At 38.9% G+C, this 21,657-nt stretch overlaps 1 protein-coding gene across 32 annotated transcripts in view; it reads right to left on the bottom strand.

Moving 5' to 3' along the window:
- NRXN3 (neurexin 3) overlaps positions 1-21,657 on the bottom strand; it is a 1,742,415-nt gene that overhangs the window by 873,069 nt on the left and 847,689 nt on the right. For 15 of the 32 annotated variants that reach the window (XR_008620931.2, XR_008620932.2, XM_055097889.2 and 12 more), the window contains one exon: positions 18,735-18,761. The exons of the other annotated variants lie outside the window; for them this stretch is intronic. Coding sequence is in view for 13 of the 15 variants with exons in the window: in XM_055097889.2 (XP_054953864.1) it covers positions 18,735-18,761 (27 nt within the window). In the remaining 2 variants the exon portion in view is untranslated. The remainder of the gene's footprint in view (positions 1-18,734; positions 18,762-21,657) is intronic. 32 annotated transcript variants of the gene reach the window in all.

Here is a 21,657-nt window from a genome sequence, read left to right as displayed (position 1 = left end):
CTGAATGCCTTCTTCAAATGAAACATTAGTCAATAACTTCAAACAATAATTCTCCCGCTTTGTTGTGGCCATAGCAATTATTATCTGCGTCATTAATTTTTGCATATAATATTCAGTTTAGCACTTTATTACGCATTGCACTGTCTTCTCCTCATATAATCCTCTAATTGCTTTATGTTTTTACTATTTTATCATCAAAAGTTTGAAAGCTGCTTGCTATTAGAAATCAGGTAATATTCTCTGGTTAGGTCCTTGTGGCACTAAGTCTATTGTGCAGATGCAGAAAGTGTTTCAGTAAATGTTGGGGTGATCTGAATTGTAACCACCCTTGATTTGCTATATCATGCTTCCAAAACCTGAGTGTAGGAGCATGTCTGCACTCTGCAAAGTAAGCAATCTTTTCTGTTTGTCAGAAGTTCATCAGGGACCAAATACAGGGCGGGGATTATAGGTTATTTATCAATTCCACTGAATTTGCTTCACTTGCATTAAGGGGCAAAGGCCATGTAGAATCAGATAGTACCGGAAGCCTGACTACATTGTAAGCATCCAAGAACAACAGTATTGTCACTAAGGACTAATAGAACTTTCATCTTCTCAACAATCTGGAACTAACCTTGAACCTCCTTTCAAGACTGAGCTCCTAAGAGCCCCTGCCTCCTTCTCCAGTCTCATTTCTTACCATACGTCCCTAGCTCACAGTGCTACAGCCCTCTCCTATTTTAAGTTCCTAACACAATGATTCCCGGAGTGTTGCTCCTAAACCAGCAGCATCTGCATCTCCTGGAAGCTTATGAGAAAAACACTTTAAGGCTGTACCCAGACCTACTGACTGGGGGCAGAATTGAGGAATCTGAGTTGTAACAAGCCCTCTAGGTGGTTCAGATGCCTGCTCATATTCCTGGACCACTGCCTTAACACTTCATGCCTACCCCTATCTTCAAGTTCCTTTGTGCTTTCTGCTGGACCCATGGCCTTAATTATGCTTTCTCCAGATTCAAATGACTGTTTCATTTTTATTCTTTGAGTTTCAGCTCAAAATGAGCTTTCTCCAAACTATCCTACTTAAGGAAGCCCCCATTAGCAGACCATTTACTGTTCATCATGTCTTCCTATTTACTTAACTAATAACAATTACGTGGACTGTAATTAAATTAATTTCTTTTAAATTGAAAGATAATAGTTGTTTATATTTATGGCATACAATGTTATGTTTTAATATATGCTTACAACACGGAATGGTAAATCAGGCTAATTAACAAGCCAATCACCTCACATACTTAGCACTTTTTTGTGGTAAAAACATTTAACATCTATTCTTCTAATGATTTTGAAATTTAAAATACACTATTATTTGCTGTAGTCACCATTCTATGCAATAGATTACCAAAGCCTATTCCTCTTGTCTAATTGAAACTTTGTACCCATTGATCAACATCTCTTATTTTTCCATCCATCCCCTCCCCCCGCCTCCTATAGCCACTACTCTATTCTCTATTTCTATGAGTTCAAATTTCTTAGATTCCACATATAAGTGAGATCATGTGGTATCTGCCTTTCTGTGCCTGGCTTATTTCACTTGGCATAATATCCTCCGGGTTCATCCATGTTGTTGCAAATAAGAGAATTTCCAGCCTTTTTTTTCTTTTCTTTTTTTTTTTTTTAAATGGAATCTTGCTCTGTCGCCTGGCTGGAGTGCAGTGGCACGATCTCAGCTCACTGCAACCTCTGCCTCCTGGGTTCAAGCAATTCTCCTCCCAAGTAGCTGGTACTACAGGCACACACCACCATGCCTGGCTAATTTTTGTATTTTTAGTAAAGATAGGGTTTCACCATGTTGGCCAGGATGGTCTCAGTCTCTTGACCTCGTGATCCACCTGCCTCGGCCTCCCAAAGTGCTGGCATTACAGGCATGAGCCACCACACCCGGCCTTCCCACTTTTTTTTTAAGGCTGAATAAAACAATCTGTTAAGGGACTATTATCTAAAATATGTAAGAAACTCGAGTTTGGGGGGAGGAGCCAAGATGGCCGAATAGGAACAGCTCCGGTCTACAGCTCCCAGCGTGAGCGACGCAGAAGACGGGTGATTTCTGCATTTCCATCTGAGGTACCGGGTTCATCTCACTAGGGAGTGCCAGACAGTGGGCGCAGGCCAGTGGGTGCGCGCACCGTGCGCGAGCCGAAGCAGGGCGAGGCATTGCCTCACCTGGGAAGCGCAAGGGGTCAGGGAGTTCCCTTTCCGAGTCAAAGAAAGGGGTGACAGACCCACCTGGAAAATCGGGTCACTCCCACCCGAATATTGCGCTTTTCAGACCGGCTTAAAAAACGGCGCACCACGAGACTATATCCCACACCTGGCTCGGAGGGTCCCACGCCCACGGAATCTCGCTGATTGCTAGCACAGCAGTCTGAGATCAAACTGCAAGGCGGCAGTGAGGCTGGGGGAGGGGCGCCCGCCATTGCCGAGGCTTGCTTAGGTAAACAAAGCAGCCGGGAAGCTCCAAATGGGTGGAGCCCACCACAGCTCAAGGAGGCCTGCCTGCCTCTGTAGGCTCCACCTCTGGGGGCAGGGCACAGACAAACAAAAAGACAGCACTAACCTCTGCAGACTTAAATGTCCCTGTCTGACAGCTTTGAAGAGAGCAGTGGTTCTCCCAGCACGCAGCTGGAGATCTGAGAACGGGCAGACTGCCTCCTCAAGTGGGTCCCTGACCCCTGACCCCCGAGCAGCCTAACTGGGAGGCACCCCCCAGCAGGGGCACACTGACACCTCACACGGCAGGGTATTCCAACAGACCTGCAGCTGAGGGTCCTGTCTGTTAGAAGGAAAACTAACAAACAGAAAGGACATCCACACCAAAAACCCATCTGTACATCACCATCATCAAAGACCAAAAGTAGATAAAACCACAAAGATGGGGAAAAAACAGAACAGAAAAACAGGAAACTCTAAAATGCAGAGCGCCTCTCCTCCTCCAAAGGAACGCAGTTCCTCACCAGCAACGGAACAAAGCTGGATGGAGAATGATTTTGACGAGCTGAGAGAAGAAGGCTTCAGACGATCAAATTACTCTGAGCTACGGGAGGACATTCAAACCAAAGGCAAAGAAGTTGAAAACTTTGAAAAAAATTTAGAAGAATGTATAACTAGAATAACCAATACAGAGAAGCGCTTAAAGGAGCTGATGGAGATGAAAACCAAGGCTCGAGAACTACGTGAAGAATGCAGAAGCCTCAGGAGCCGATGTGATCAACTGGAAGAAAGGGTATCAGCAATGGAAGATGAAATGAATGAAATGAAGCGAGAAGGGAAGTCTAGAGAAAAAAGAATAAAAAGAAATGAGCAAAGCCTCCAAGAAATATGGGACTATGTGAAAAGACCACATCTACGTCTGATTGGTGTACCTGAAAGTGATGCGGAGAATGAAACCGAGTTGGAAAACACTCTGCAGGATATTATCCAGGAGAACTTCCCCAATCTAGCAAGGCAGGCCAACGTTCAGATTCAGGAAATACAGAGAACGCCACAAAGATACTCCTCGAGAAGAGCAACTCCAAGACACATAATTGTCAGATTCACCAAAGTTGAAATGAAGGAAAAAATGTTAAGGGCAGCCAGACAGAAAGGTCAGGTTACCCTCAAAGGGAAGCCCATCAGACTAACAGCAGATCTCTCGGCAGAAACCCTACAAGCCAGAAGAGAGTGGGGGCCAATATTCAACATTCTTAAAGAAAAGAATTTTCAACCCAGAATTTCATATCCAGCCAAACTAAGCTTCATAAGTGAAGGAGAAATAAAATACTTTACAGACAAGCAAATGCTGACCGATTTTGTCACCACCAGGCCTGCCCTAAAAGAGCTCCTGAAGGAAGCGCTAAATATGGAAAGGAACAACCGGTACCAGCCGCTGCAAAATCATGCCAAAATGTAAAGACCATCGAGACGAGGAAGAAACTGCATCAACTAACGAGCAAAATCACCAGCTAACATCATAATGACAGGATCAAATTCACACATAACAATATTAACTTTAAATGTAAATGGACTAAATTCTCCAATTAAAAGACACAGACTGGCAAGTTGGATAAAGAGTCAAGACCCATCAGTGTGCTGTATTCAGGAAACCCATCTCACGTGCAGAGACACATATAGGCTCAAAATAAAAGGATGGAGGAAGATCTACCAAGCAAATGGAAAACAAAAAAAGGCAGGGGTTGCAATCCTAGTCTCTGATAAAACAGACTTTAAACCAACAAAGATCAAAAGAGACAAAGAAGGCCATTACATAATGGTAAAGGGATCAATTCAACAAGAGGAGCTAACTATCCTAAATATTTATGCACCCAATACAGGAGCACCCAGATTCATAAAGCAAGTCCTGAGTGACCTACAAAGAGACTTAGACTCCCACACATTAATAATGGGAGACTTTAACACCCCACTGTCAACATTAGACAGATCAACGAGACAGAAAGTCAACAAGGATACCCAGGAATTGAACTCAGCTCTGCACCAAGCGGACCTAATAGACATCTACAGAACTCTCCACCCCAAATCAACAGAATATACATTTTTTTCAGCACACACCACACCTATTCCAAAATTGACCACATTGTTGGAAGTAAAGCTCTCCTCAGCAAATGTAAAAGAACAGAAATTATAACAAACTATCTCTCAGACCACAGTGCAATCAAACTAGAACTCAGGATTAAGAATCTCACTCAAAGCCGCTCAACTACATGGCAACTGAACAACCTGCTCCTGAATGACTACTGGGTACATAACGAAATGAAGGCAGAAATAAAGATGTTCTTTGAAACCAACGAGAACAAAGACACAACATACCAGAATCTCTGGGACGCATTCAAAGCAGTGTGTAGAGGGAAATTTATAGCACTAAATGCCCACAAGAGAAAGCAGGAAAGATCCAAAATTGACACCCTAACATCACAATTAAAAGAACTAGAAAAGCAAGAGCAAACACATTCAAAAGCTAGCAGAAGGCAAGAAATAACTAAAATCAGAACAGAACTGAAGGAAATAGAGACACAAAAAACCCTTCAAAAAATCAATGAATCCAGGAGCTGGTTTTTTGAAAGGATCAACAAAATTGATAGACCGCTAGCAAGACTAATAAAGAAAAAAAGAGAGAAGAATCAAATAGACGCAATAAAAAATGATAAAGGGGATATCACCACCGATCTCACAGAAATACAAACTACCATCAGAGAATACTACAAACACCTCTACGCAAATAAACTAGAAAATCTAGAAGAAATGGATACATTCCTCGACACATACACTCTCCCAAGACTAAACCAGGAAGAAGTTGAATCTCTGAATAGACCAATAACAGGATCTGAAATTGTGGCAATAATCAATAGTTTACCAACCAAAAAGAGTCCAGGACCAGATGGATTCACAGCCGAATTCTACCAGAGGTACAAGGAGGAACTGGTACCATTCCTTCTGAAACTATTCCAATCAATAGAAAAAGAGGGAATCCTCCCTAACTCATTTTATGAGGCCAGCATCATTCTGATACCAAAGCCGGGCAGAGACACAACCAAAAAAGAGAATTTTAGACCAATATCCTTGATGAACATTGATGCAAAAATCCTCAATAAAATACTGGCAAAACGAATCCAGCAGCACATCAAAAAGCTTATCCACCATGATCAAGTGGGCTTCATCCCTGGGATGCAAGGCTGGTTCAATATACGCAAATCAAGAAATGTAATCCAGCATATAAACAGAGCCAAAGACAAAAACCACATGATTATCTCAATAGATGCAGAAAAAGCCTTTGACAAAATTCAACAACCCTTCATGCTAAAAACTCTCAATAAATTAGGTATTGATGGGACGTATTTCAAAATAATAAGAGCTATCTATGACAAACCCACAGCCAATATCATACTGAATGGGCAAAAACTGGAAGCATTCCCTTTGAAAACTGGCACAAGACAGGGATGCCCTCTCTCACCACTCCTATTCAACATAGTGTTGGAAGTTCTGGCCAGGGCAATCAGGCAGGAGAAGGAAATAAAGGGTATTCAATTAGGAAAAGAGGAAGTCAAATTGTCCCTGTTTGCAGATGACATGATTGTTTATCTAGAAAACCCCATCGTCTCAGCCCAAAATCTCCTTAAGCTGATAAGCAACTTCAGCAAAGTCTCAGGATACAAAATCAATGCACAAAAATCACAAGCATTCTTATACACCAACAACAGACAAACAGAGAGCCAAATCATGAGTGAACTCCCATTCACAATTGCTTCAAAGAGAATAAAATACCTAGGAATCCAACTTACAAGGGATGTGAAGCACCTCTTCAAGGAGAACTACAAACCACTGCTCAAGGAAATAAAAGAGGATACAAACAAATGGAAGAACATTCCATGCTCATGGGTAGGAAGAATCAATATCGTGAAAATGGTCATACTGCCCAAGGTAATTTACAGATTCAATGCCATCCCCATCAAGCTACCAATGACTTTCTTCACAGAATTGGAAAAAACTACTTTAAAGTTCATATGGAACCAAAAGAGAGCCCGCATCGCCAAGTCAATCCTAAGCCAAAAGAACAAAGCTGGAGGCATCACACTACCTGACTTCAAACTATACTACAAGGCTACAGTAACCAAAACAGCATGGTACTGGTACCAAAACAGAAATATAGATCAATGGAACAGAACAGAGCCCTCAGAAATAACGCCGTTTACCTACAACTATCTGATCTTTGACAAACCTGAGAAAAACAAGCAATGGGGAAAGGATTCCCTATTTAATAAATGGTGCTGGGAAAACTGGCTAGCCATATGTAGAAAGCTGAAACTGGATCCCTTCCTTACACCTTATACAAAAATCAATTCAAGATGGATTAAAGATTTAAACGTTAGACCTAAAACCATAAAAACCCTAGAAGAAAACCTAGGCATTACCATTCAGGACACAGGCGTGGGCAAGGACTTCATGTCCAAAACACCAAAAGCAATGGCAACAAAAGCCAAAATTGACAAATGGGATCTAATTAAACTAAAGAGCTTCTGCACAGCAAAAGAAACTACCATCAGAGTGAATAGGCAACCTACAACATGGGAGAAAATTTTCGCAACCTACTCATCTGACAAAGGGCTAATATCCAGAATCTACAGTGAACTCAAACAAATTTACAAGAAAAAAACAAACAACCCCATCAAAAAGTGGGCGAAGGACATGAACAGACACTTCTCAAAAGAAGACATTTATGCAGCCAAAAAACACATGAAAAAATGCTCATCATCACTGGCCATCAGAGAAATGCAGATCAAAACCACTATGAGATATCATCTCACACCAGTTAGAATGGCAATCATTCAAAAGTCAGGAAACAACAGGTGCTGGAGAGGATGTGGAGAAATAGGAACACTTTTACACTGTTGGTGGGACTGTAAACTAGTTCAACCATTGTGGAAGTCAGTGTGGCGATTCCTCAGGGATCTAGAACTAGAAATACCATTTGACCCAGCCATCCCATTACTGGGTATATACCCAAAGGACTATAAATCATGCTGCTATAAAGACACATGCACACGTATGTTTATTGCGGCATTATTCACAATAGCAAAGACTTGGAACCAACCCAAATGTCCAACAATGATAGACTGGATTAAGAAAATGTGGCACATATACACCATGGAATACTATGCAGCCATAAAAAATGATGAGTTCATATCCTTTGTAGGGACATGGATGAAATTGGAAACCATCATTCTCAGTAAACTATCGCAAGAACAAAAAACCAAACACCGCATATTCTCACTCATAGGTGGGAATTGAACAATGAGATCACATGGACACAGGAAGGGGAATATCACACTCTGGGGACTGTGGTGGGGAGTGGGGAGGGGGGAGGGGGGAGGGATAGCATTGGGAGATATACCTAATGCTAGATGACGAGTTAGTGGGTGCAGCGCACCAGCATGGCACATGTATACATATGTAACTAACCTGCACAATGTGCACATGTACCCTAAAACTTAAAGTATAATTAAAAAAAAAAAGAAAAAAAAATAATAAATAAATAAATAAAATTCAAAAAAAATAAAATAAAATAAAATAAAATAAAATAAAATATGTAAGAAACTCAAACAACTCAATAGTAAGAAAACAAATACCCCAATCAAAAAATGAGCAAATGTATTGCATCGTGTACATATACCACATTTTCTTTATCCATTCATCTGAGGATGAACACCCAGGTTTCTTCTAATTTTTAGCTATTGTGATTAATGCTGCAATGAACATGGGAATGCAGATATCTCTTTGGTGTACTGCCTTCAATTATTTTGGACTGAAACCCAGAAGCAGGATTGCTGAATCATATGGTAATTCTATTTTTAGTTTTCTGAGGAACCTCCATTCTGTTTTCCATAATGGTTATATTAATTTACATTCCCACCAAAAATGCACAAGTGTTCCCTTTTCTCCAAGCCGTTGCCAATACTTGTTGTTGTTGTTTTTTTGTCTTTTTGATAGTAGCTATTTTAATAGTTGCAAGGTGATATCTCATCATGGTTTCAGTTTGCATTTTCCCAAAGATGAGTGATGTTGAGCATTTTTTTCATATATATGTTGGCCATTTGCATATCTTCTTTTAAGAAGTGTCTAGTTAGATTCTTTGCTCATTTTTTGATTGGGGTATTTGTTTTCTTATGTTGAGTTGTTTGTGTTTCTTATATATTTTGGATAATAGTGCCTTATCAGATATACACTTCACAAATATTTTCTCCCAATCTATGGGTTACTTCTTCACTCTATTAATTGTTTTCTTGATGTGCAGAACCTTTTTAGTTTCATGCAATCTCATTTGTTTTTGTTGCCTGTGGTTTTGAAGTCACATCCAAGAAATCCTTGCCCAGAAACAATGCAATGGAGCACTTCCTGTACGTTTTCTTCTAGTAGTTTTATAGTTTCAGGTCTAACATTTGAATCTTTAATATATTTTGAGATGATGTTTGTATATGGTATAAAAAGGGTACAATTTTATTTTTCTGCATGTAAATATCCATTTTGTCCAATATCATTTATTGAAGAGACCATCCTTTCTCCATTGTATACTTGTGGCACCTTTGTTTAAAAAAAAATCAGTTAACCATAATGCATAAGTTTATTTTGGGGGTCTCTATCCTGTTCCACTGGTCAGTGCATCTGTTTTTTGTCAGTACTGTTAAGTTCCTCACTGTCTTTCAAATCCTACTGGACCGTAAGCCTCTCAAGGGCAGAAGCCTTGTCTGTCTTGGTCACGTTTACATCTCTAATTTCTGATGTTGTATTTGGTATAGCGTGAGAGTTCTATTCAAAATATTCAAAACATTATTGAATAAAAGAAAGAACTAAATAACAAATAAAAAATAAAGAAATAAAGCCATTCATTTAGAATTTAAAGCAAAATGGTTCTTGTAAAAATTTATCCCTAGAATTTACCAATAAGAGCTCACATAAGTAATCTCTTGCTTGAAACTGTTTTTATTTACATTTTTTTCTTAGGGTGGGTGGGGTGGTGGTATTTAATTGGCCATGTGTCCTTTGATTTCAGACTTACCAGATGCTGACAAGAACTCTTTGGTATTCCCAAGCCCAGGTACAGTATGTCATAACTATTGAATGAATGAGAGTCTGGGCTAGACTCTAGAACAATTTCTAGATGATCATTTTGTGAGCTCCTATTCTTACTTCAACCTGTTTAAGTACATCCTTTCCTAAACAGAGCCTATTTTATGTCAATGTATTTACTGTATGCATTTCACATAGCAGTGTGTCAAAGAAATTAGAAAAACATGTCTTGGGGGAGAAAAACCAAAAGCTTCAACAGTGCTTCCCACTAAACAACTATTGATATAAAATAATCTTGTACAAATCAGAAAGAGGATATAACAATGGACACAGCTTACCTAGTGCTTATTATGAGCCAGACACTATACTAAATGCTTTTAAGATATTAATTCAATAAATCTTCATAAGCACGTGATGAAGCAAATATAATTAAAAGTAGTAAAGAATCAGAGAAACAAATTATTTTCTCATAGGAGACCTCCATAATTTCAAATTTAAGTAATTTTTAAAATGTTGATTGAATCAAAAGGCAAAGATTTCAGAAAAGTAAACTGAGGCACAGAAAAGTTACATAATTTTCCCCAAAATCTATAGGTGGCAAGTGAGAGGGTGAGGTCTCAAACCCAAGCTTGCTAATTGTGCAGCCCACTCACCTAACCTCTCACGGATGTGTGTAAGCTAGAGTGGGGAATGTGCATGTGTGGTGTCATTGGATTAATAAGAGTAACTTAAGGTACTTCTGACCTACAACTGGGAAAAGATGACGTCTTGATGTAAAGATTTGTTTTTGTTTTTGTTTTTTACAAGGAAAACTTTCAAATACCATTTCAATTCAGTTAAACAGGAAGATCTCGTTTTGTCCAATTTTATGAACAGAAATCTGTATCAAATGTTATGTTTATAAGCATGACAGACAATTCTGGGGACTTAATAATCATAATTTTTCATAAAACACTCTTCCAAACCAACATAAAATTCCAGACATTATAAGATAGCACAAATTTGTTTAATTACATATTTATGAAGTCTTTTTTATCATTGTCATTATTAATTATTAATATCTTAAAACATCCAAAGGCCTTAGGAAGTTCCTGTATAGGAATGGTATAAATTATTTTTGCTCTTGATATGTGAATAACTCTCACTAAAATAGTCACATATCCCTTTGAGAAAAGATGGTGACTTTCTTTGTATACTACAGAAAGTGACAAGACAACAGAAATGTGTCTGGAAAGACTAAATAAGATGTCAGTGGTGTTAGTACTTTGGTTTCTAATTTCCAGCCCTGCTTTTGGTTTGCTGGAAAACATGAAATTGCATCTCATTCCCTTATCATTTTATTTATCAGATAATTCTGATGGCTGCCAAAATTTCCTATCATTTTTCTTGATTGTGGGATTGTTCTTCTCATTAAGAATTGTCTGATACAACAATTTTATGCCTGTTATTGCTCTAATCCACCCTTACAGCACGTGTACACTGATTTAGTCAATTCCTCTTCATGGCCTAGAAAATCAAAAGTTGATGGAGTATCTTTTATTGTTTGTAGGTCCTTGAAATACACTTTCTTCCTAAAGCTCACAACACTAGTATCAGAATGCACTTTCTCTGTTATTGCCCAAATAAGACTTAACCAAACCTATGTCTCAAACACCCCAATTTGAAATTCATAAATAGTGCTAAAGCAGCACCACCTAGTTCTAGCCAGACAAGAAGTGGGTGGAGAAATGTAGGCTGCAGCAGGCAGAGGGTAAGGGGGAAAAGGAGAAGTGACAGGCCTGGAGGCCATATCAAGTTTGTCTTCTCAATGTCCATTCCTTTAGAGGGCCAAGGCTGGTGACCCAGGAGTGGGGACCAGGTGAGGCTGATCTATCAACATTCACTAACTTTAATCACAAGGAGTGAAGGGCTTAAGTCAAAGGGCTTAGACTCTATCGGTGTAACCTAAATGTGAAGTTATCATAGTAGAACTCCGTGTTAACCAAAGGGTTTGCCTGTCCCAACAAACCACAGCTTCCATGGGAAGGAGCATTATAAGAGTTGCTGATATTGTTGGCTGTGTCCCCATCCAAATCTCATCTTGAATTGTAGCTCCCTTAATTCCCACGTGTTGTGGGAGGGGCCCGGTGGGAGGTAACTGAATCATGGGGGTAGGTCTTTCCCATGCTGTTCTCATGATAGTGAATAAGTCTCATGAGATCTGATGGGTTTATAAAGGGGAGTTCCCCTACACAAGTTCTCTCTTGCCTGCCTCCATGTAAGACGTGACTTTGCTCCTCGTTTGCCTTCTGCCATGATTGTGAGGCCTGCCCAGCCACATGGAACTATGAGTACATTAAGTCTCTTTTTCTTTATAAATTACTCAGTCTTGGGTATATTTTTATTAGCAGCATGAGAACAGAATAATACATGCCATGAACTGTCTAAAGAGATCTTCCACCTTCAGTTTAATTTTCTACCCCGGGTAAGTGCCTAATCTTTCTACTTTCACATTTTAAAATTTACATTGTTTTATAGGGAAAAAAATGAGTGAACAGTAGTTGGGTGGAAGGAAAAAAGTACAGAAAAAAGATGAATATACATAGATTTATGTATATGTGTGTGTATTTATATAAGTCTCATATAAATAAGTCTATAGAAACCCTACAGGGAAATTTTTGAAAATGCGAATGAATTATGAAAGACTCTTACTGCCTACCTGAGCAATCTATAGTCTCTACTGCTAAAATATAAAAATTAAAGAGTTGAGAGTCTTCAGGAGAATGTGATGGTTAATTTTATGTGTCGAAATGACTGAGGTAAGGGATGCCCAGATACCTGGTCATTATATATAATAATAATGAAATATTATTTCCAGGTATGTCTTTGAGGGTATTTACAAATGAGATTAGCATTTTAACTGGTGAAGAGAATAAAGCAGATGGTCCCCAGTGTGAGTAGGCATCATCCAATCTGTTGTGGTCCTATTCTGAATAGAAGAAAAAGGCAGAGGAAGGAGGAATTCACTTTCTTTGCTTAAGGTGAGATAGCCATATTCTCTAGCCCTCAGACATTGGACGCTTGTGCTCCTGGTTCTTGGGCTTTTCGAATCAGAGCAGAACTTACACTATCATGCCACTTCTGCCCCTGCCACCCCAATTCCCAGGACTTTAGAATCCAACTGTTTTATCCTCCAGCATACAGACAGCGGACTGTGGAGTCTCTTGGCCTTCATAATCATGTGAGCCAATTCCTATTTTTATACATATATATATAAATATATATTTTATATAATATATTATATATAAGATGTATATATCTAAATAATATATATTTTATATATTATATATAAGATGCATATATCCTATATATGATATATATGATAGCTCTCTGGAGAACCCTAACTAATACAGAGGGTATTCCTGATAATAAGGATAGCCTATTTACTTAGCTGAATATATGTCTTGGACCCTTCAGCAAAGCTACTTCCATAGCTTTCAGAGTATTTCTAAATTTACAGCGTTGAGTCCCCTTGGCTTTTCTGAAGAGAGTCATTTACAGACAACATAAGATCTATTCATTTTAACTGGAGGAAGCCAAATTCACTTATATTTAGCTTTAAAATAAGAAAGCAATGATCACTTAAAAATGTCAAGTGAATCCACTGAGACGCGAATACTCTAGGTCACATTTTATAGAACATAAGGCAATGCCAGAGAATAGGGTCCTAAATCTTATTATAAAATTTCATTGTCAGAGAGACCTAAGGGTGGCTGTATTCCCAAGATCATGCTTTTTGTCTTGAAGTCAGGACCTATGCCTTACCAAAGCTAAGCAAGGCATCAAAACCACTCTTCTCAAGCATGTTCAGATGCTTATGGCTTCCTCTTCTCAAACAGAGGTTTTAAAAAGCTCACATGATTAGAGTGATCAGTGAAAAAGACAAAGAATAAAATCTAACATTCGGAGCAGTTTCACTAACACCCTTTTCTCTTCAACCACTTCAACCCTCTCATAATACGTTGGGTATAAAATTGGTTATGGCCATGGATGGGAATTGGTTGACTGAGATGGCTTCATGGTGTCTTTATCCCCAGTGGCCTTTTATTGGTGATATATCACTAGTAAATGTTTAACAACCAGCACCACAGGAAAAGGAAAATAAAACTGATTTGTAACATGTGTTGGTTTTATTAGTACTCCCCTCATAGTCAATTTCAAGCCATAACATGTTGCCTCATGTAAACTGGCTTACAAAATTCCTAGAAATTCCTGTGCCAGTGCCAGCTCTAGCACAGCACTGCTCTTGATGGTCAATGATCTAAAAAGAATAATTACAGCTTAAGAGTAAAGTGATTTACCCACAGCACACTTCCATGACAGTAGAGAGGTGGGAGTTGATACTTGCTGCAGGTAGGATATTTGTAAGAGTGAGAGGATGGCTGGTAGCATGAAGCCTTCTTCCTCAACCCACCCTATTTTCAGGGGATGCCTGGGTCACAAAGGTCAAATAACTCTTTTCAAAGTGATACACAATCCCTCGTAAGTCAATGATTCTTTAGAAAATGTAAACTGAGGAGTCTGTCTGCTTTTCCTTGTTTTCTAGGCACTGATGTAGGGGGTCTGCTGGGGCAGTGGAATATACTTTAAAAGAGAGAGAGAAGGAGTTTCAAAGCCCAGTCTCAACAACAAAAAAAAAGAGGTAATTTAAAATACTTTGCTCTAACATTGTGCAAATAGTATCTAGAACTTTTCGAAACGGTGTTGATATGAAAACCATCTACCATAAAGTCAGCATGGAGGACACTCTCAGATACTCTCTGGTCATCTATGTACTCTTTCTGCTTTGGAAATAAGCAAACCCAGACTCACACCATATGGCATAATAGGCGAAAGGTCATGGGCTTTAAAATCCAGTTTAATCACTTACTAGTAATGTGACCTTGGGCTGGTGATATTAAACTCTAAACCTCAGTGTCCCCATCTGTATAAGGGAGATATGTATTTCTACTGCATCATATGGTGTGAAGATTAAATGAAAGAACATATGCAAGACCTATAAAGTCACCTATGAAACAGATAACAGTATCTATCAGCTAAGGTTGTAGTCACAATGGAGATACAACCTGCCAAGTCCTTAGTGTATGCCTTCATCAAGGAGACTCTCAATAAAGATCATCAGCAATTCTGCTGGAAGGGACAATAATCAGGTTTCCTCCTCCCACTTACGTTGGGTGTACAGTTGATGAGGAGTCCAGAAACAAGATGCATTTTGGTAGTGTGCCACACTGACACAGTTGTGTTGTACGCCTCTCTCGTATAACGTGGAGGAAAAGGACACAAGAACAATAATGGGAAGTTCACTGTAATTTATGTCTCTCTTATTATTTTCCACAATAGAAATCATTTTGAGGAACTTACAGTAGGTCAAGTACTATATTTTATAACAAAAAATACAATGGAGAATGTGATACAATCTTCAGTTTCAGAGAAAATGAGGTGGAGGACAATATTCATCATAGTAAAGACAGTTGGGGAATTAAAATTTCCTTTACCTAACTAAAGGTGTTTGACTAATTCTAACTCTCTTCTAAAATGCCTTTAAAGAATCTTGAGATTTCCAAGGTATCTGAACCCAATACATTGATTGACTTTCTCAAAATAGCCAGCACTTAGCACCCAGATCCAATGGATCCTGAATCCCCTGACCACCTGTTCACCATCTGGGCAGAGGGACACCTTACATTTCTAGAAAAAAAGTCATTAAACATCAGAAATAAAACCTGCTAAGAGAAGTTATAATTAAAGACGGAATAGGAAGATTCTAATTAATCACCTAATACAAAAAAGAGTTATTCTTTTATTTCTCATAATTTATGTCATCTGCCTCACACCAAACAGGTCAATCTTAATATTTCTTTTATAGTTCTGCAGCTCCTTTCTTCCATGAATAGGCTTTTAGGAAATCTCTTCCTTTCCACTAATACCCTTCTTAAAAACAAAAAGGAATTAGAAAGTTACTTCTGAATGTTCTGTAGAAGCTGTCATTCTGTCCAAGGTACACTGATACAAAGACTGCACTGCTCAGCAAGGCAACCTCCCTCCTGTGGATCACAGGAGTACCCTGGAGAGCTCCTATCTCCTGTGCTGACCTAGAGAGATGTAGATTCTGGCCTGAAACCAGGAAAGTCGGTAAACTTCTTCCTTGATATCTTTTGTCATAATGTGAAAATACATGTGCTACTAACCAGAACAACAGTGTAGCAGCGGAGAGGGTGTGTGCAGCAAACAGGAGAAAGAGTTCACTTTCTTTCTTGCTCTTTGAGGTTTCATGCGAAAGGGAAACTTGTTTACCTCCTTGACCGAGTAAAGTAACAGGCACTGGGGGCATGTCTCTTCCCTCTGTCTTGGAATATGCTGCTTCACTCCTGAATCTGCTCTCTGTTTCTAGTTTCTGTCTGCATCATCCTTTCTCCATTCTAGTGTCGGAGTGATCCTGATAAAATGAAAATCTAACCCAAATCTCTGTCCTCCTTACAGCATCCTTGGGATAAAGTCCAACTCCTTACAGGAAAAGTCTGTCATTACCTGTCTCTATCCTACCACTCCCATTTCATGTGCTATCATATCACCCCACACACATTATATCAGCCACATTGAGCTTCTTGTAGGTTCCCAATTAAGCCAAGCTCTCGAATGTGCTTCCATCGTTCATCCATCTAAAACATACTTGTCCTTCAGACTCAGCTCAAACTCTGTCTGAGAAGATATCCCCTGAGCACTCCCCATGACCACCATGACCCTACACGATCCAGTGTGTTCCTTCATGCTAACATGGCAGGACGCATGTCTCTAGGATAGGAGTTTTCACTTTGCATTGTGATTATTGGCTGATCATCTGTGGAATTCTTTGAAGTTAGAGACTGCATCTCATCTGCAGTATCCTAGCATCCCTAGTACCTAGTCCCTGATACACAGGCATAGCTGACACTAACTTCCTGTTAAATTCAACAACACATTCACTGGAGAAGTTAAAAATTTTTAAATAAAAAATAAAACACTACCCCAACCACACAATAACAAGAGGACTTAAGCTGTTGACTCATCTAGACTCATTACGTCACTTCTTACACCTCACTGTTATATTTCCTTCTGAATACATTTTTGTCTAGGCTTCCAACTGCCTCATTTCCTTGTCATATATCTTCACTACCCTTCATACTTCATGGTAATTAGTACTATCTATATTCACAGGTTGTAGCTGAAAAAGCCAGCTTGTGAGTAATAGTCCACACCCCAATGTTAGGAAACAAAAAACTAAAAGCTTTTCCTATAAAACAGGGAAAGAGTAAGACGGCCCCAAATAATCGAAAAGAATAGCAGCTCCTGCCACAAACAAAGAGACTGTCAAGTCATTACAAGAATGGAGGAAAGTTCGTGCCAATAAAGTAATAATGTTAAAACCATATTGATGCCTAGACAGCTTCCATAAAAGGAAACATCAAGATATTCCAAACCACTATGTCCCTAAATCTGTATCTACGCTTTGGTAAACAATTTACTTTAGGCATAGAAATCAATCACTCACTTCTCCCTACAAACCATTATTCCTTTGGATGAGAACTTTCAGATTATTTTGCCATGTCCAGATTTTCTAGGTGAGAGAATATGCTAAGCTCTGGGAATTCAAAATCCATATAGTTCTTACCCTGCGTAATAGTAAAGTCAGGGAAGAGATGTAGTTGTCTAGTTTAATCCACTAAATCCAGTCCTAAGGAGCTTCAATCTCCTTGGATTGTCTTGCATTCAGATTGAATCCTGCCCCCTTCTCTCTCTCTTCCATTTACAGAGAAATACATAGTGGATCTTTCTTGACAATTAAACATAGTGTCTAAAACAACAGTATTGCCACAAGGGCCCTCTATACTTTGAAACTGAAAGCTATTGTAAAGCTTCCTCTGACTTTAAGTCCTAACTAGTGTATATTCTTTTATTTAATTTAAATATATATTAAAATATATGTGAATCTGCTAAGAGGCGATAAAGAAAAACAAAGTTATGGTAAAATAGTGACAGAGTCTTCATTGGTGGATGTATTCTGGATAGATAGGCGCTTGTACTGGTTAGCTACATGGCATATAACAAGTAAGTCACAGCAAAGTCAATGATCTTTTTAGATGAAAAGTAATTTTTTGAACGTTACCTTTGCCTTAACCACTTCTAACAATTTGGACTGACTGCAAACTCAGCAGAGGTCATGAGGCTCAGTCTCCTGCTTGACAATCAGCCAAAAGACACCTAAAATGCTTGTTCCTCCCTTGTTATTCTGAGACATAGCAGCATGGCACCATAGGATCAGTGGGCCATTACTGACTTTGTAAGATGCCTCTTTGAATAGTGGATGAAGTAGTTTCTGCAATAGATATTCACTAACATCTCACATGTGGTATTTTATAGGGTATTCAGGATTAAAATGACAGATCATCTTCTTCCTCAAGAGTACTTTTTTCCTGCGATCACAAAACAGGAAATTAAAGTGCTCAACTAAAATCCCCAATAGAAAATATAAATCTCTGAAACATTTTAATGACATTAGTGTCTCCCAAATGCCCAGAAATATTTAAAATTTTAAAACTAGTTAAGAGAAAATGACATTCTCTTTCATAAAGCCCAAGTACTTAAATGTCCTACTCCAGGAAATGACCTCCCTGACCCAGAAAATAACAACTTAAGGCTTAAGGGCTGGCCTTGGCCTTTTTTTTTTTCCTTCCAAGTTCTTTTTTCTATCTATGGTGAATAAATTAAGAGGAGCCAACCCCTCCATGGCAACTACTTGGAGAAGTATTCATCATTTCCAGAGTAAATTAATGTGTTGATGTATAGTCACGGTATGGGATGCTGTCAAACCTCTTTGGTATCCCCCAAAATGGAATCATGTTTCTTCCCCCATGAGGTCTCCTCTTGATAGCTATTTTTCATGCATTGATCTGGGTTATCTGTCACCCTTTCAGAAGAACACAGGGTTCAGCCACCTCCCCACAATTGCTGCTGTCCAAGAGGTGTGACAGCTTGAAGATCTCTAAAGAAAAGATACCAAGGGTTACACAGGGCATCTTTCAGTCCAAAGTGGTAATGGGAACAAGAACCTTCTCTACCTTGCAGGTCAGCTTTGGTCAACGCAACTTTGTTAGCAAAAGAACAGAAAAAGCGAAAACAATAACCAGAGGTTAGTAAGAGGTAGAATAAACCAAGATAACATTACAGAAATGAAAACACAATCTGCATAACCATCACTCAGACAGACAATTGAAATGCTCTACAGGTTCACCAGAGACAGCAAAGATGGGGTTGGGGAGTAGGGCAGAGGGGGACGCGCAGACCAGGGACAGAGCCGGCCTCCTCAGAGCCAAGTCAGCAGAGCAGGGCAGGGGTGCATCAGACTTGACAAAGCACAGGCAACGGGCAACAACAGCTTTCTCACATCCACACAGCCAACCTCAGGGAGTGCACGGTCAGACTGAAAGACACGTGTGTGCAATCAGATGGAGCCCATAGAAATAATTCTAAACATTAGGAGTTGAGCATGAAAGAGTCACTTGAGTGTACCCCTTGTGCCCTCTTGCAAATGCCACCCAGGAATTTGGCACTGGAATTAGACATTTGGATCACGGTGATTTGGGAACACCAAAAAGCTCAATTTGTTTAATTTTAAAAATATATCCAAACCCAAATAGTTGCAGGCAAAAGGGCACCAGACTAATGTCATTTTTATTTATTCGTGCCAGTTTCAAAACAAAGCACGTGTATTTCTTTCAGATGTTTATCATCTGCAATTGTGAAACCACATTTCTAGCTGATCATGCCTTGGCCTCTGCAGCAAAGCTGGCCTCAATATAGGAAGATACATTTACCAGCCACATATTAAATCAGGTATGATTTTTTAAAAAACCCTAGCTTAAATTGAGAGGTATCAAGTTACAACTAAATGTTGACTAGGAGTTGCCCAGAAATTGCACTTAATATCTAAATTATACACTTTGCATCTATCAGAGACATAAAATCAAATACTAGTTTCAAAATTTTTTTCTTTTTTGCTACTCATACTTGAGAGCTGAAGAGTACTAAATTAGCAAGTTTTTAAATAATTTTGCTAGCACTTTGGGAGGCCGAGGTGGGTGGATCACCTGAGGTCAAGAGTTCGAGACCAGCCTGGCCAACATGGTAAAACCCCATCTCTACTACAAATACAAAAATTAGCCAGGTATGGTGGTGGGCACCTGTAATCCCAGCTACTTGGGAGGCTGAGGCAGCAGATTCGCTTGAAGCTGGGAGGTGGAGGTTGCAGTGAGCCGAGATCACGCCACTGCACTCCAGCCTGGGCAACAAGAGCGAAACTCCGTCTCACTCACTCACTCACTCAATCAATAAAATAAATAAAAATAATTTTGGACTCTTTTGCCTTTTATTTTACCTGCTGTCATGGGTCTGATATAATAGGGAAGGTAACACATTTACTACCTAGGGATCTTAAAGTGTCATTGTCAATGACTTTGATGGAAACATATATTAAATGTAGATAGATACAGATATTTATCTATCTGTGTGTGTGTGTGTGTGTGTATATATATGTTTATCTGTGTATTCTAGATTTGCTAGAATAAAACATATCTTGAAGAGATTCTGGTCTTAGTTCTTAGTTATAAAACCTCATCCCCTACTTGTTTACTATTCTATGTAAAAGAAATGATAAATTAAGAAATTTGTTCTGTTTCCTGTGGTCCTCATACTACCTAATGCTCAAAGGCCTTCTTGGGGGTCTCATGCTCTACACAAGAGATTCAGAATAAAAATGATGGCTTTTTGCAGTGTCTCCAGTGTTTTGTGCTCTCCCTTTACCTCCCCACCATCTTACACAGAACCCTAAAATGCTCCTGGGATCTCTTGCAAGGGCTTATTCACAGTGGTACAAACTTCCAATGACAGTAATTTATGCCTTAACCCATTTTGGGCCATTTTTCCTGGCCACTTAGGCTAATTATCCAAGTCATTTGTGTACAATCAACAAGGACTTTCTTCCCTCAGCACTCACCCTCCACTTCATCCCACCCAGCGGGGTAGGCATAATGCTCAGTGGGTAACCGTTGTAATTATCTCCATGGCAATAGAGTGCAGTGCTATTAGGCTCATGAGACTCACCATAGATTCAGATGGTGGAGCCATCAAGCCACAATATCCGGCTTTGAACAATCAACCATACTCAGAGGAAGGTCGGAGCTCTCTGTAATGCATGTGATGAGTAATGCCAAACTGCACATAGAGCTGTAGATAGGGATAGGGACATTTTCCCCAACTCGTTATGTAATTTCTTTTTGCTGATGCTCTTACTGCTTCTCTTAAAACTCTCTTAAGTGAGGTCATTCTCCCTTTATATTATACATTTTAGTACCCTTTTATAAAGCTTAGACCTCCTTTTAATCCAATACTATAGCTTTATTTATTTACACCTTAATTTTTGTATTCTGTATACCTGTACTGCCAATACAGTAGCCATTGACATGTGTATTGAGCACTTTAAATGCATGTAGCCCCTGGGTTGAGGTGTGCTGCAAGTATAAAATACAAACTCAAGTTTAGAGGCTTAATATGAAAAAAGTGCAAAATATTGATAATTTTATCTCTATTACATTCTGAAATAATATTCTGGGTATATTTAGTTAAATTGAATAAAATACAAAATTAAAATAAATTTGACCTGTTACTTTATACCTTTTTAAAATGTAGCTACTAGGAAATTTATAATTGCATGTGTTACATATATCTATTGGAAAACACTGACATAGAGTTAATGGATGATTCCTGTTAACTTTTAAATCTGAAGAACTGATGGCATAATAAAAATTATGTAACATTTGACCAGTATCTTACGCTTTCTAATATGTGCTCTTATATTGTGATTTGACTTCATATGATTAATTATTCCAGGATAAATGGAATTACTGCCATTCCACAATCTTCTAAACACTATATACAATTTAATTCCAAATGCTACGTCTATTCCAGGATTGCCCTTTAATACAC

This window comes from Pan paniscus, chromosome 15 (genome assembly GCF_029289425.2).
Source record: "Pan paniscus chromosome 15, NHGRI_mPanPan1-v2.0_pri, whole genome shotgun sequence".
NCBI classification, from domain to species: domain Eukaryota; kingdom Metazoa; phylum Chordata; class Mammalia; order Primates; family Hominidae; genus Pan; species Pan paniscus.
This window is presented reverse-complemented; position numbering and strand designations above follow the sequence as displayed.